General features: G+C 41.4%; 1 protein-coding gene across 1 annotated transcript; it reads right to left on the bottom strand.

Moving 5' to 3' along the window:
* Window positions 1-344: 344 nt before the first annotated feature.
* LOC148104240 (sialoadhesin-like) lies at window positions 345-13,377 on the bottom strand. The gene is made up of 9 exons (XM_087836951.1): window positions 13,191-13,377; window positions 12,696-12,995; window positions 5,650-5,910; window positions 2,831-3,097; window positions 1,170-1,298; window positions 995-1,010; window positions 824-915; window positions 655-702; window positions 345-397 (listed from the first exon to the last, which is right to left on the bottom strand). Exons 1-9 carry the CDS (start codon window positions 13,336-13,338, stop codon window positions 345-347), a joined length of 1,314 nt encoding a protein of 437 aa, XP_087693077.1. The 5' UTR covers window positions 13,339-13,377.
* Between the last annotated feature and the right edge of the window lie 3,727 nt (window positions 13,378-17,104).

Here is a 17,104-nt window from a genome sequence, read left to right as displayed (position 1 = left end):
TCATGTTAAACAAATATACCTCAGGTATGTAGAAGGTGTAGCAAAACTTTCTAAATGATGGCAAGAACATTTCTTCAGCGTAAAAATATGACAACACTCTTTATTTTGTCACATATAGACAGACAATATGATACAATATCATTCTGCTTACGAAGCAGACAAACTTTCACTAAACTCTGAATGGCCTTCGATGTGTATAAGATTCGACTCTGGTGTAGTGGTAGTATGTAGCAGCTAAGTCTGGTAAGTGAATTTCCATGTTGACCTATAATTACCTAAAACATAATGAAGTGACACATTTCAGTACAAACACTGACTGAAAATATTGTGACTGTACCTGCAGCTCACATCTGTACATTGATGTAAAAAGCACTCCCCTCTGGTTTATGATGCTCCCCTGTTAAAATGATCAATTGAATCCACAAAAAAGAATTAATACTTAAAAAACCTTCTGACCACTCTGCGATCACTGTTTGTTCTAAGATCTTTAATCTCAATAAGAGAGGAGGTGACATTCTCATATTTATGTGGTCCTCAAATGTTCATATTTTTATTTACAGGATTGTAAAAACATGTCACATGGAATTAGTTTCATGAAATCAAAAATAAATTTCATCTTAAACTGCTTTGTGCATTTCAGTGCATATACTGTACCATTTCTGTTTTTGACTTGTTTGATTGATTCATAGACGTTAGCAGTACCTAAAGAAAAATATAAGCCAGGGTTACATTAATCATTTTATTACAGTTACACTAAAGATGAGATGTTTAATAAAGATCAATATTAATAATAATGATCATAAAGATCGGTTTAAATACTGACCATGTTGAAGAGAGTTGTACACATGAGTTTCATTCTGGTTGACTCCATGATTTGTGGAGGAGCCCGGACTGTGACTCTCAGACTGGATCGACCTAAAACATGAAATAAACACAATAAACTCAAAAGTAACTGATGTTTGTTTAAAATAATAATAAAAAGTATTTTACCAACCTGGTGAAGCAGGAACCTGTGAAAGAGACAAATGTTATTACACATGTTTGTCATGTATAAATTGTTCCACTGATATTTAGTGTCATGAGATCAGAATACATGTATATGTGTGAATAATTAAAGTGTATGTAGTAAATAAACTCTCTAATACAGCATGAAAAGAAGAGGCTCTTACACTTGGATTGTCTGCAGCGATACAACAAGAGCGGGAGAATAATAATGAGAGAGACTCCACAAACCAGTCCAGCAATCAACCACACAGGAGATGAAGAGCTGTCAGCTCCTGACACAGTTACTGTAATGACTAATGACAATTATTAAGTATTAATAAAATATAATTATATTAGATATTTTACAGAGGTTCTCACAAAATAAACTAAGTTGACTTCAAAAGTTAAAACAAACAATTTAATGTTCCTTATAATAATGAAAATCATTTACAGAAATCATCTAAGGCACTTGGAAAGAAAAGCGTCTGGACTTTGTTTCTTGTAGACATTTCACCTATTATCTGAGAAGCTTCTTCAGTTCTAAGGTCAAATGGTGGAGAGTCCCCGATTTAAACCTAGTGGGAGTTTCTCCCCCAAGAGGGACAAAAGGACCCCCTGATGATTCTCTACCTAATCACACGAGCCAAGGTATGAAAACGGGTGTGGGTCACAATCAGCCAAGGTTTTGGGTGAGCTCATTGTGAAACCTAGCTCCACCCCCATCGTGTAATTTCCTGAGGTCAGATGGCCCAGGATGTGAGTGGGAGTTAAGGCATCTTGGAAAGGATCACAAAACCGGATTATAGATGGCAGACAGATGGTGTCGTAAACCACCGCCTCTGTTCAAAGACAGTCATTCACAGTGGACATAAATGGCTTCTTTCACTCCTCTTTCAAACCATCTGTCCTCTCTGTCCTAAACGTGAACTTTGTCTTCCTCAGAACAGTGACCTTTGTCCTTTAGATGCAGATGGACAGCCTAGTCTTGTCCTGTGGAGGTGGCTCTTCTATGTTGTGCCATACGTTTATGAAGTGGCTGTTTGTCTCTCCAATGTAGAGGTCTGGGCATTCCTCACAACAATGTACAGCATACATCACATTGTTGAGTTTGTGTTTAGGAGTTTTGTCTTTGGGATGAACCAGTTTTTGTCTGAGTGTGTGGCTGGGTGTGAAGTACACTGGGATGTCGTGCTTGGGCAAGACTCTCCTGAGTTTTTCTAATAAACTGGCTACATATTTTACAGATTTTAGAAATTTTACAAAAAAAACATGGATGTGCCATGGGCTCCCCGGTGTCACCTATTGTAGCCAACCTTTACATGGAGGAAGTGGAAATAAAACGTTCTTGGCTCTTTTAAAGGGAGAGTACCAAGCCACTGATACAGATAACAATATTATCATTCCCTATGTAGCCGGTCCGACCATCTTTGAACAGAGGCGGTGGTTTATGACACCAACTGTCTACCATCTATAATCCAGTTTTGAGATCCTTTCCCAGACGCCTTAACACCCACTCGCATCCTCGGCCATCTGACCTCAGGAAATCACATGATAGGGTGGGGCCAGGTTTCACAATGATTTCACACGAAACCTTGGCTGATTGTGACCTACACCCATTTTCACACTTTGGCTCATGTGATTAGGTAAAGGATCAAAAGGGGGTCCATGTCCCTCTTGGGGAACACTCCCACAGGGCTTAAATCTAGGACTCTCCACCATTTGACCTTAGAACAGAAAAAGAGTCCAGACGCTTTTCTTTCCAAGCTCCTTAGACTACGATAACCTGGATCACTGAGAACCTTAATAAGACATTTACTGAAACACACACTGTTTTGATCCTGCTCACCTTTAACTGACATCCAGCTCTGTGCTGACTCTCTTCCTGAGTACTGACACTTGTAGAAACCTTCATCAGACTTTGACACTGCAGAGATGTTCAGCTCCCCTCGGGTATCATTTTGAATAAGTTTGTCATTGTGATAGAAAAACACATTGGAAAGTATTTTTTGTGTTCTCAAACTGCAGCTCAGGCTAACAGAAGCTCCCTCAGTCACAGGATAAACAGGACTCACCAGGATAGGAACATAATCGTAAGGATAATAATTAGAATTTTCTGTGAAAAGAAAATACAATTTAGTCAGTCAGATGATGTTTATATGTGAGTGCTGTAGTAGTGATGTGATGTTTCAACACAGCTGCAGGAGGAGAGGTGGGGCAGAATAGTTAATGGAGCTGCTGTTGTGGATTTTATTATGACATATATACTTGTATACACTAGACATGTAGTCATATTTACTCACATGAATCTTGTGTAATCATATATCCTCATATATGCTGCGCACACTTAGAATGAAGCGATTTATATAGAGGAGTCACTGTGTTAAGCATTTAACCTGAATGTTTAAATCACACAGCCCATATATTTAGGACAAATATATCTACCATCATATCAGTGAAAAAGTTTGTGCCACCTTTTGTATGAAATCATGTTGATCAATATTGTTTGAAAATGTAATAATTAGGATCAATAAGTAACCTTTGATTGTGTTATGGCCAACAGTGACTAGTCCAACATAAGGTTAATGCAGCTCAGCACTTTTAGAGTATGCACATAGGAGCCTTACTCAGCATTCATTTGTGTTTATCTGTACCGTCCCACGCCCATGTTGTCTCCAGGCCTTTCAATGCCTGTACAGAAAACAGCCCCAGCTGGGTATGCACCTGAGATTTTGGTCCTAGCTTCAGTTGCCTGAACGCAGGAAAAACCTTTTTTAGCATAAATAGCAGTTTATGTCACACCCGACAAAATTGTCAACTTTTTAAAATTGTTAACTATTTAAGACCTACCACAGAACCAAGTCCGCCAGAGCTTATCTTTATATTTTTACATGCTGTAGTGCCATTTTGGGAGTATTTCAAGCTGCTATACATCATTACAACCATTGGAAGGGAGGACGAGCAAATACCAGCTGGCCATGACAGACGCTGAGACAGCGCTTCATGGTGCAGTGTTTCCGATTGATGTGCTGCAGAGTCTGGTCAACACCTTCAAACATCAGAGAGCTTCTTGGGCCTGGCCTCATACTACCGCAGGTTCATCAAAGCGTTTGCGACCATCGACAGCCCCCTCCACCGCTTGACAGATAAGAGCCAGTCCTTCAGCTGGGGTGACCCCTGCAAAGCGGCCTTTGTCCAACTAAAAGAGGCCCTCACAAAAGCTCCGGTTCTGGCCTACCCCAAAGCTCAGCAGGCTTCCATTGAGGACACAGATGCCAGCAATTTGGGGGTTGGAAATAAGCTGTGAACTGGGATGAGCCAAGAGGAACTAGAGCAAGACCCGACGCGAACTGCTCGCTGTAGTTCTAGCAGTACAGCACTTCTGGCTAGCTGTACTTGCCAAAGGCACTTGCAATTCATCTCCCTATAATGCTAGCACCAGCTGCGTGGCGGCCTCCTCATCACTCCTACCACTGTGCCTTGCTGCTAGCTGGACTTGTGAGAGGTAGGGCTGTAGCAGGGTGACTCCGTTTTACTTCAGTATCTTAGCTGGCATTTTAGGCATCGCTGCATGCTGCTGGGAGCTCAGCATGGTGGTCAACGGAGGCAGCACATAATTCGGAAACACTGCACCATGAAGCACTGTCTCAGCGTCTGTCGTGGCCAGCCAGTATTTGCTCGTCCTCCCTTCCAATGGCTGTAAGGATGTATAGCAGCTTGAAATACTCTAAAAAATGGCACTACAGCATGTAAAAATATAAAGATAAGCTCTGGCGGACTTGGTTCTGTGGTAGGTCTTAAATAGTTAATAAACTCTGTTCTAAGAATTAAACTCTTTTCCAGAGAATCATTATGAGTGATTTGATTTTAATTGGATCTGAAAAGCTCGACCTCATTGGTGGGATAAGGTTATCATGCTGGGTACAAAATTTGTGACCCAACACTGTGCACAGTGCAAGTAAAATAAATAAAGTGAACTGAGGGGAACTCAGACACAGCACAACCTTTGATACAACTGCACCTTTTTACATGATGATCTTTAAGAATAACACTTTGATGGCAAACACACTGAGCTTTTTAGTTGTTTAAATAGAAGAGAGAAAATATAAACAACTTTTGACAAATTGAATTATGAAAAAATCGAGTGAAATGAGACCAACATAATTTAAGAATATTTTGATACTATGGTGCCTAAAATCTTCTGAAATGTTAATTTTTGTTTGTGTAGCAGTCCCCCGGACCAAGGAAGAAATAGAGAGAGCCTCGATGGGTGCAGTAATTTTTACTTTGAGATTCATTCAGAATCTAACAGTGCTGAGGTGCGCCAATGCACCGTGAAAACTCGCTCCGCATTCCAAGGGCTGCAAATTGCTAATTTTGCTAGAGTCCGGTATCACGCTGCTTCACGCTTCATTGAGAGCTGCCTACTGGGACATGTGCGCCACAAAAACCGGTCTGAGCTGGAAGTGCAGCTTGCCGCTAACTAAGCAACAGAGCCCTCTACTGGACACTACGCGTAGCTGTTCAGGCTTAGATCAATAAACAAAACTGGACCTTTACAGTTTGTCTTCCCACATAAAATTACTTCACATACAGCAAAGCTGGGACAAATTTTAATGTGACGTCTAAATCATAAATATTCGAAGAAGAAAATGTATAATAACATACTCTGTACAGTGATGTTGACTGCTCTGCTGAACTCTCCTGATCCAGACTCACACCAGTACACTCCAGTATCTGACACTGATGTGTAGATGTGACAGGTGGATCCAAAAATTATCCAACAGTTATAATATGAAGGGTTGCCCTGTAGAACAGTCATCACTCTCCACTCAGTGAAGTTTCCCTCACAGGTCAGTGAGACAAAGTCAGAGAGGAAGTGTTGCACTCTGTCAGGACTCACTGTCAGAGACACTGCTGAATTAACATCTGAAAACAACATGCAGTGAAGAGACAAAGTACAGAGACGTTAGGATTCAAAATATCACAGTAAAAATATTCCTTTGTTTTTTTCGTTTTTTTCTCAAGATCAGCTAATAATGTAAAACGATTTTTTACATTACACACATTATATTTTTAGTATCTTTATATTAGACTCACTGGTCCAAAATGAAAAGAAAAAAAAGAAAATCATGCAAAATAAATATTAAACATAAGGAAAATAAAATATATGAGCAAATGCTTTTTCTACAAAACACAGCTGTACAAATGTCTCCACCATATTTGTACCAAATCTTTTTCTTGTTAAACCCACAATAGCTACAAATAAATCTATGAATGAGATTTCTTAATACAACTTTAAATATAATGCAGTTTTGAATTTCTGTTCCAAGCTTTGAGAACTAATTCTTCCCCTTCTTAATGTGAGCTGTCCAGTTTTATTTCTGGGTTGTACATACAAACAAAGTTACCACATCATGATGTCACAGTCAAACAACTATTTGCTGCTACAGCGCACATTTATACAGCTGTTCCAACTATAGGGGGATCACGCTTCTCAACTGGGAAAGTCTATACCAGGGTGCTGGAAAAGAGAGTCTGTCTGTTATTTGAACCTCGAACAGGAGGAACAATGCGGCTTTTGTCAAAGAACACTGAAACAGGTCTTTACACTCTCAAGGATAGTTGAGGATGCATGTGAGTTTGCCCAACCAGTCTATATGTGTTTTGTGGACTTGGAGAAGGTATTCAACCATGTCCCTCGGAGAGTCCTGTGGGAGGTGCATTGGGAGTAAAGGGTGTCTGGCCCATTGTTACAGGCCATTCAATCTTTACACAACTATTGCGAGAGCTTAGGCTACGTAGCCGGCAATAAGTCAGACTCAATTCTGGTAGGTGTCGGACTCCGCCAGGGCTGCCCTTTGTCACCGATTCTGTTCGTAATTTTTAAGGACAGAATTTCTAGGTGATAGAAGGCTTTCACTTGGGTGATTTCAAAATCTTATCTCCACTTTTTGCAGATGATGTGGTTCTGTTGGCTTCAGCTGGTGGGAATGGAACGGTTTGCAGCCGAGTGTGACACAGTGGGAATGAGAATTTCTGTCCCAAGTGGAAGAGTTTAAGTATTTTAGGAGATTGAGGTCCATCAGGGTGAAGAGAGAGCTGAGTTGAAAAGCAAAGCTCTCAACTTACCAGTTGATGTAAGTTAACTGAAAGAATGAGATTGTGGATACAAGCGACAGAAAAGAGCTCAGAGTAGAGCCACTGCTCCTCCACATGAAAGGAGCCAGTTGAGATGGTTCGGGCATCTGACAAGGATGCCTCCTGGGCACCTCCTGGGTGAGGTGTTCAGGGCATGTCCCACCGGGCGGAGGCCCCGGGGCAGACCCGGGATATGCTGGAGAGATTATATTTCTGGGCTGGCCTGGGAATGCCTTGGTCATTTTAATTGATACAAACTAAATACAGCATATACACTACTGGTCAAAGGTTTTAGAACATCCCAAATTTTTTTATTGAAAATTATGCAGTTTAATATCTAATTTTACTCCAAAATGAAGCATAGTACAAATAAACAATTTGAGTTAAAAAAAAAATGTGAATGAATGAATGAGTGCATGGAATCAATTTATAGACCAAAATGGATTCTAAACTTTTGACTCATCAAAGTAGCCACCTTTGGCAGATACAACAGCTGAACACACCTGAAACTTTCTTTCTACAATGGAAACAAAATATTCAGAAAGTTCTTCCCCTATCTATTGCAGAAGTTCCCATAAATGTGTGGCACTTCTAGGTTGCTTTGCTTTCACTCTTCTTTCCAGTTCATCCCAAACCAGCTCATTGTATCAGGGTGCCTCTCACTCTTTACAAGTCACCAACCCTGGATCAAGCAAAACAGCGCCAGGCCATCACACTTCCTCCTCCGTGTTTGACAGTTGATGCCAACTTTCAAACTTTGATTCATCAGTCTATAATACCTTCTTCCAGTCTTCAGTGGCGGTGTTTCATGGCCCAGGTAAGCCTCTTCGTCTAATTCTGACGTCTTAGCAATGGATTTCTTGCTGGAACTCATTGTGTCAAAGCTGCAGCTCGAATTCCTCTCTTCACAGTTGAAACTGAGACTTGCTTACTGCGACCACAATTAAGCTGTGCTTGAAGCTGTTGTTCTGTGAGCCGCTTATCATGCAAACTGTTAACTATGAGAAACTTGTCCTATGATTCAGTTGTGGCTTTGGGTCTGCCAGACCTCTTCCTGTCAGAGTTTGTTCCAGTTTCTGAGTGACCTCTGATGGTGAAGGAAACTGGACTCACTGACACCTTGACTTTCTTTGCAATTTCTCTCTAGGAAAGACCTACATTTTTAAGTGTTATGATGATTTGTCTCTCTTCCATTCCTAATTGCCTTTTTCTCACCATTTTTGCAGCAACACGTTGCTTTCTGCATTACAGTACTGTTCAACTGATGCTCAGGGGGGTGTAGTGTGTGTGTTCCAACACTCCTTTTATGGAGACAGAAGGGGTTGTAAGTAACTTAAAAGGTTGAAACACATGTAGCAATTAGTAGCACCAGTTTTCAAGTCTTGATCAACCTCCATTGCTGCAGAACAGCTTTAAATTGTTAACCCATTGTGTGTTCCCTTTCTGTATATTTCTGAAATGTACATTATTTTTCAGTTTTGGTTAACCTTACCTTTTTTATAACCTCTGGCAGTTCATCACTTACCTCCTGTTCTCAACCTGGAGACAGCATATGACATGCACTAGTACCCTCAGTGACACACAAAATAAAACAATGAATACACTACATACTAACTACACAAGACAACACAACACACTAACTATACACTCCAACCACGCCAAATCTCCCACATCTCCCACATCTCAAAACTCGCTGTCCATATCACTATCTCTCTCTATCTCTCTTGCACTCACTCGCTCTCTCGCTGGGGGATGACACTGCAATATATTTAGTTTAGGCTCAAAGTGTCAATGTTCGCTTATTTGATTAAACATCACTTTCATATGCAAAACCTGGATGGAACTAGAACCTGTTGATCCACCCCAGTTCTAGTTTCAGCAATTGAACAAATGTACTGTTTATCAGGTTGGGGAAACCTGCAGCCAGGTGAGACCGAAGAAGTCACTTGGATGGTTGATGAAACCTTTCTGCCACTGACAAAGTCCAGAACAAAATCAACTTTTTGGGACAATAAATCTACAGTACGGCATCAGAAGTTACATGAAAAGATGCAGATGAACCATTGCCTTAGTCTGATGTTTAATTCAGGCAGCTTGCTGACGGCTGATCGAAATCCACCCACCCAATTTACCGATACCTGCAACAAACAAGGGTGTGTCTACACAGGAGCATGGGGTGTACTAGACCATGTTTATTTCAAGGTCTCCATAAAAAATAAAATCAGATTTGAAGTTAAATTACATCTTACATGGCATTAAGAAGCCCAGGAAAGCCCCCGGACCAGACGGTGTCTCACCCTCCTGCCTCAAAACCTGTGCTGAACAGCTGGCTTCCATGTTTACTCACATCTTCAACAGATCCCTGGAGCTGTGTGAAGTTCCCACCATCACAGGACTGAATGACTACAGACCTGTCGCCTTGACGTCTGTGGTCATGAAGTTCTTCGAACGACTGGTGTTAGCCCATCTGAAAGACATTACAGGCCACCAGCTGGACCCTCTGCAGTTTGCCTACTGGGCAAACAGGTCGGTGGATGATGCAGTAAACATGGGGCTGCATTACATCCTGCAACACCTCGACCGCCCAGGAACTTGTGCCAGGGTCCTGTCTGTGGACTTTAGTTCGGCTTTTAACACCATTGTGCCTGAATTTCTCTCCTCCAAACTCTCCAAGCTCAGCGTGTCACCAGCTACCTGTCAGTGGATCACCAGCTTCCTGACAGATAGAAAGCAACAAGTGAGGCTGGGGGAGATCACCTCTGAAACTCGGTCCCTCAGTATTGGTGCCCCTCAAGGATGTGTCCTCTCACCACTACTGTTCTCCCTCTACACTAATGACTGCACCTCCAAGAACTCGGCTGTTAAACTCCTAAAGTTTGCAGATGACACCACTGTCATTGGCCTTATTCAGGATGGTGATGAGTCTGCATACCGGCAGGAAGTTGAGCGGCTGGTACTCTGGTGCAGTCAGCACAATCTGGAGCTGAACACTCTTAAAACTGTAGAGATGAAAGTGGACTTCAGGAGACATCCCTCAACTCTGCTCCCCCTCACCATATCAGACAGCCCTGTGTCAACTGTGAAGATCTTCAAGTTCCTGGGTACAACCATCTCCCAGGACCTGAAGTTAAAGAGTCTGAAGAACCAGGAAACGGGCAGGGAAAATCATCACAGACCCCTCACTCCCTGGACACAGACTTTTTGATCTGCTGCCCTCTGGAAGACGGTACAGAAGCCTGCAGACCAGGACCACCCGACATAGGAACAGTTTCTTTCCCCTCGCCATCTCCCTTCTAAACAGTTGACCTGTCACACTGCTCCCACTGCCAGACTGCAACTGCACCTTATGTACATTCTGTGGTATTCATTCCACCTCATTTCTGTATTCTATGTATATAAGTTTAGATTAGTTATTTATAGTTGGTTTACACAGCGTTGTGTATAGGGATGGGTATCGAAAACCGGTTCTTGTTGAGAACCGGTTCCCACTGTTTCAATTCCTTGGAATCGTTTGCCATTTTTGCAAACGATTCCCTTATCGATTCCAGTCGCCCCGAATGACGTCACCACGTTGCGGAGCGTCATTTACCTGGCAGGAAACACGGCGGCTCAAACGCTAAAAAGTTTGGTTATACTTTACGAGAACGGGTGACAACAGGGCAACTTGCAATACTTGCAAAGTAGATATTTCATTTAAGGGAGGAAACACTACGAATATGCAAAAGCATTTGCTCACAAAACACGCGATAACCTTAAATAAATGTCGTGTTTTTAATTCCGCTCCGGACTCGTGAATCTCAACCCAGCAGCAGCGGTGACATTTGCAGGTCCTCTCCCGTTAATACGGCAGGTAAATAATCAACTAACAGTGCATATTATGTTAGCGCGATCTGCCTTATTACAAAACCTGCCATTACTGTGCATTTAGGTGACCATGATGAGACAGACAGAGTCTGGCTCACATGCTGGCAGTTCTTGCTACAGTCTACCGGTAGCGTCTCCTTTCAGGCCAGGACAGACGAATGTCACCGAGCAGTGACTAAGTTTGTGGTAAAAGACTTGCACCCATTTGCCACAGCAGATGCCCCGATTTTCGGTAAGTGAATGTGTTTAATTGTAGGCAGGGACATTATTGGATATTCTTGTGTAATTGCTACAGAATAATTTATGTTATACTTTGTTATTGCTACAGAAGAATATTTATTTTATTATTTTACATTCACAATTTTTTTTCCTGGGGACCCTGTGACACCCCATTGAAGAGCCGTAGGTTGGATCTGTTAAGATCTCACTGTTGGGTTTGTAAGGCCATGTTACTCCTAAATTTCTATCTTGTTCAAAGAGAAGATATAAAACGAAGATCTAAGCTAATTGACCTTAGTGTTCTCCTTTTTTAAAAAAAAAAAAAAATCGATAAGAGAATCGATAAAGAATCGAATCGTTAAACAGAATCGAAAGTGGAATCGGAATCGTGAAAATCTTATCAATACCCATCCCTAGTTGTGTATGTATGTGTATGTATATATAGACACGTGTGTGTGTGTGTGTGTGTGTGTGTGTGTGTGTGTGTGTGTGTGTGTGTGTGTGTGTGTGTGTGATTTACATTGCTGTGATACCGGAACCAAATTCCTTGTATGTGTCTGCACATATACTTGGCCAATAAACACGATTCTGATTCTGATTCTGATTAACTAAATATTTTCAAAATCTAGAAATAAAAGCATTTTTTCTAAAAGATAAATAAATAAATAATAACGATAACATCTATTTCTAGCAGCATAAAATGTTATTAAAGCACAGAGAAAACTTCAGAACCCTGATACGCTTGCTTTTCTCACACACACAAAAACACATAATATGAGCACACATCAAATTGACCTCATCCTGGGGATAAAATACTTTCTTTTAGTCTTTTATTCTTCTAATTATCTTTTAAAATGCTTCTGCCATAATTCTGTGATATTGTCTGTTTCACAGATTCCTCCACAGTGAGATATTTTGCAGCAGCAGGACCAAAACTAAAAACCTTTGAAGCATATCTTAAATGAACAATAACAGCAGCTGTTATTTGTGACGTCTTCTTCTAGCGTCCATCTGTAGTCAGTGTTTGTCTTGTATTTGTCAGAGCCGTTAACCTGCCTGCTCACATCTTTGTTTCTTTATTAACTATATTTGACTTTTTTATCTGAACACCTACCTGAGCACTAAACAAAGAGTCTTAACTGTGTAAATCCTGTCTGTGCACTAAGTAAAAATAATCAGTACAAACAGAAACATGAGTTTAAGTATCAAAGTAAAAGTATTCAAATAGAAAATATTTAAAATGTTATAGATGTCTTTTGTTTTTCATGTTATCACATTAAATAAAAACTGAAAAATAAGAAAAGGAAAATAAATTCAGTTTGGTTTGATCACAGAGAGAAATGAAAATATTCAGTTCAGTTCTTCTTTTGGGGAGTTTTAATGTACACAGACATCAATGGTTGTCATGGAGATGAGATTTTAATAAATCTTGGTGAATAAAAATGATGACCTAACATGAGCTTATTGAAAGGACAGAGAAACAAACTGACCTGCAGACCAGACAAACTTTGGTTGACTGTGATCAGTGTGATACTCTGGGTCTCCTCTTCCAGCTCTGCACACATATCCTGCTGTGTGTGTCTGTCCATGAATGATGTAGGAGTTGTTTGCAATCCCACTGCCACAAGGTAGCAGTTTATAACTGTAGGATTTCCCTGATAGATCAGGAACAGCTTTATACCAGTAGAAGCTCCATCCTGCAGACAGATGTTCAACCTCACAGTTCAGAGTTACTGAGGCTCCAGGACTCAGCCATGATGGAGACACAGTGAGGACAGGACGGGGTTTATCTGTTCAACAAAGATTTTCTCTCAATGTTTTGTTTCGTAACTCTAAATTCAATTTCACAAAAATGTTGACTCACAAATATTTATTATGAACTAGAGTGAGACTATCTAAACGTGAAATATCTCAACATGTACTAATAAAAACACATTTTTACATGTGTTTATTTTCAGGAAAAAAGGAGTTATGACTGCACTTACTGTCAAAAACTGTCAGTGTGACTGAATCACTCCACTCTGTTGTTTCATGCTGTGAACTTTTCATTCTGCCCTTACAGCGATAGTTTCCACTGTTGGATGATGAAGCAGAAATAATCCTGTATTCATTTTGATTTGGAGGTTTTATCATGCTGTTTGTTTCCCACTCATAATCCCACTCAGTGTCTCCTCCATGGATCTCACATCTCACAGTGATCGTCTCTCCTCCGTATATCTCAGACCAGTTTGGATACAGAGTCACAACAGGCCTGTTTGAGACTGTTAATGTTCAAGAAAGTCCAATAAAAACACATGAAAGACAAAAGGTTCAATTACCATCAGGTGCAGCGCTTTGTGGGAAGTTACATTTAAACGCACCAGTTGTGTCAATCCTGACAGATTCATACAGAAAATACTCTGAAATACTCTGTTGATCAGCATGATGATTTTGTTTATATTTACTTTTATGTTTCTACAATTAGATACATACTGTGATGTTTACAGAGATTTTATTTTGAAAGGTCGAATGTAAGGCGGAAGGAGAATATAGAAAAGAGAGGCAACGAAAAACGGGAGATAAACAAGTTAGCGCTGCAGACTGTGTTGCCGCTGCAAGCCTGAGAATTAAAGAATGGAACTGAAATACTGAAGGTGTCATCATTAATGTTTGAGGCATTCGAACATTACATTGGCGACGAGAGTAAAGGCTACAACCAAAGCAAGATGAAGGAAGTTGCCCTACCCGGAGCTTAGGAGACAAGAACATGGCTGCACATGCTACTCCACTTCCACCCTTCGACACAGAAACCGACCTCGGTTCCATCGGACCTCGCTGGACAAAATTGCTTCAGAGGTTTGAAAACTACACCACAGCAATGAACATTACTGGAGATGCGAGATTAAGAGCATTATTGCTGCATGTGGCTGGTGAAAAAGTGCATGACGTTTACGACACGTTAGCAACAGACTGGGCCCAAGTACGCAGATACAAAAGAGAAACTGTCAGCATACTTTGCGCCTAAGAAAAACGTGCAGTATCCGATTTATCTGTTCAGGAAAGCGGTGCAGGAATCAGGTGAAACGTCGGACTTAGGATTTTAGCCAAAAACTGTTAGTTTGCAGACATGACTGCAGAAATCAAAACACAAATTATCCAAAGCTGTGCATCATCACAGCTGCGTAGAAAAGCACTCAGAGAACCTGATTTAACGTTGGATGATCTATTAAATCATAGCCGTGCATGTGAGTTGTCTGAATTGCAAGCTACAGGGATGGAAGCTGACAAGACAGCTGCACAAAGTACAGTACAGCACAAAACAGGACGTGACACCACAGCTAGAAACAAATGGACACCCTCATGGCAGCCGAATAACCGCTGTCGAAACTGTGGAGACAGATATCCTCATGAGCAAGGCTGCCCAGCCAAAGACAAAATCTGTAATTCTTGTGGCAAATTCAATCATTTTGCAAAGCAATGTCGCTCAAAGAGAAAAGAGATACATTGTGGAAAGAAGTATAAGAAAAACCTGCCACTGCAAACTGTTCATCAAGTAACAGACAGCGCTGCACATGTGGAGACAGGGCACACATCAGTGATGACGCTTATGTATATGTGGTGAACACAGCTCAACATCCTAAACTCCCACATACTGAAGTCAGAGTAATGGGCACCCAGATACCGGTGCTAATCGACTCTGGAGCCACTGCTAACTGCTTAACTGAAGCCACCTACAACAAACTGACACCACGTCCTACATTAACATCTACAGACATCAAGATTTACTCATACCACTCATCTACGTCTCTCCCTGTGTGTGGTGCGTTCAGGTGCAGTGTGGAAAAACAAGACAAACCAGTTAGGTGTTCTTTCTTTGTCATTAAAGGAGAAGGTTTCAATATTTTGAGTTTTGAAACCTCAAAAGCCTTGGGACTCCTCCAGATTGTCACTGCGGTCTCTTGTCAGTCTCAACGTTGCGTTGCAGACAAGCTAGTAGAACAACACCCAGAACATTTCCAGGGAATTGGAAAACTCAAAGATTTTCAAGTGAAACTGCACATAATCACACAGATGTAAAATCAACCTGTCAACCACACAGACGTGTTCCTTTTCATTTAAGTCAAAAGGTGGAGGACGAACTTCAGAAATTAGAAGCTGATGACATTATTGAAAAGGTTACGGGACCAACACCATGGGTTTCACCCATTGTAACACTGCCAAAACCAAAGAATCCGGACGAAGTACGGATATGTGTGGACATGCAACAAGCAAATACCGCAATCGAACGAGAATGACATGTCACGCCCACGATTGATGATGTAATCCATGAGCTGAATGAATCTACGGATACCACCAACTTGAACTACACCCTGACAGCCGTTACATTACGACGTTCACTACTCATCTGGGACTTCGGTGCTATAAAAGACTGAGCTTTGGAGTCTCTCCTGCAGCTGAAGTGTTCCAAAATGCTATTCATCAGACGCTGCAAGGACTGAACGGACTCAAAAATCTTAGTGATGACATTATAGTCTTTGGCAGGGACCAGACTGACCATGACAGCAATCTTACAGCTCTCTTTAAGCGACTATCAGAGTCAGGTCTTACTCTGAATCGAGAGAAGTGTGAATTTAATAAAACAAGACTTGAGTTTTTTGGTTTCATCTTCTCTGCAGGTGGCGTTTTGGCAGATCCTAAAAAGGTTGCAGCAGTTCAACACGCTCCCAACCCAAAAACACCTGCTGACATCAAAAGTCTCCTTGGCATGGCCAATTACTGCTCGAGGTTCATCAGGGACTTCTCATCGATCTCTGAGCCACTGCGCAGGCTCACACACAAGGACACCCCTTGGACATGGGGTCAGGACAAAGAAACTGCGTTGCAGGCACTCAAGGTCAGTCTCACAAGCGACACGATGATGTCCTACTTCTATCCCAGCAGACAGACTGAACTGATTGTTGATGCTAGTCCAGTAGGACTGGGCGCAATTTTCTGTCAAAAAGATGAAAAGGGGATGAAACACATTATTGCATATGCAAGCAGAGCACTGAGTGATGTGGAAATGAGATAGTCGCAAACTGAGAAAGAAGCACTCGCCATTGTGTGGAGTTGCGAACATTTCCATTTGTATGTTTATGGACATCCATTCACACTGGTGACCGATCACAAGGCACTCGAAATCATCTGGAACAACCCAAGATCAAAACCACCTGCCAGAATAGAAAGATGGGGCCTGAGACTTCAGCCATATAACTTCAGAGTGGAATACAGAAAAGGTGCTGATAATCCAGCTGACTTTATGTCACGTCATCCAGTGCCAACACAGGAGAATGAAAGTGCTCGTGCATGCAAGGTTGCAGAAGAGTATGTCAATTTCTTCTCTTATCACTCCACCCAAAAAGCCATGACACTTCATGAGATAAAAACAGAGACTCTGAAAGACCAGGTTCTGCAGGAAGTCATCAGTCACATCAGGAATAACACGTGGCATCTCACAGATAAATCCCAGCATGCTGACATTTTGAAAACATTCAAACATGTTCAAAGTGAACTAACAGTAGCTGACTCATCTGACTTCATACTCATACTGTAGGATAGTTATTCCAACTGTCCTACAAGAAAGAGCATTATAACTGGCACACAAAGGGCACCAGGGTATCGTCACCTGTCACACACACTGACCCTCTGCAGATGTCACCATTACCCGAAACGCCCTGGCACAGTGTCAATGCAGATTTTTATGGACCACTCCCTACGGGGGAATACCTGCTCGTTATCACAGACGAGTAATCTCGCTATCCAGTCGTTGAAAGTGTACGCTCAACATCAGCATCTTCTGTTATCCTAGTCATTGACAAAGTGTTCTCCATGTTTGGAATCCCAAGGACAGTAAAAACTGACAATGGTCCTCCTCTTAACA

The sequence above is a fragment of the Neolamprologus brichardi genome, chromosome 3, assembly GCF_056152115.1.
Source record: "Neolamprologus brichardi isolate AB-2024 chromosome 3, ASM5615211v1, whole genome shotgun sequence".
In the NCBI taxonomy this organism is placed as follows: Eukaryota; Metazoa; Chordata; class Actinopteri; order Cichliformes; family Cichlidae; genus Neolamprologus; species Neolamprologus brichardi.
The sequence above is the reverse complement of the archived record's forward strand: the minus strand, read 5'-3'. Positions and strand labels throughout refer to the sequence as shown.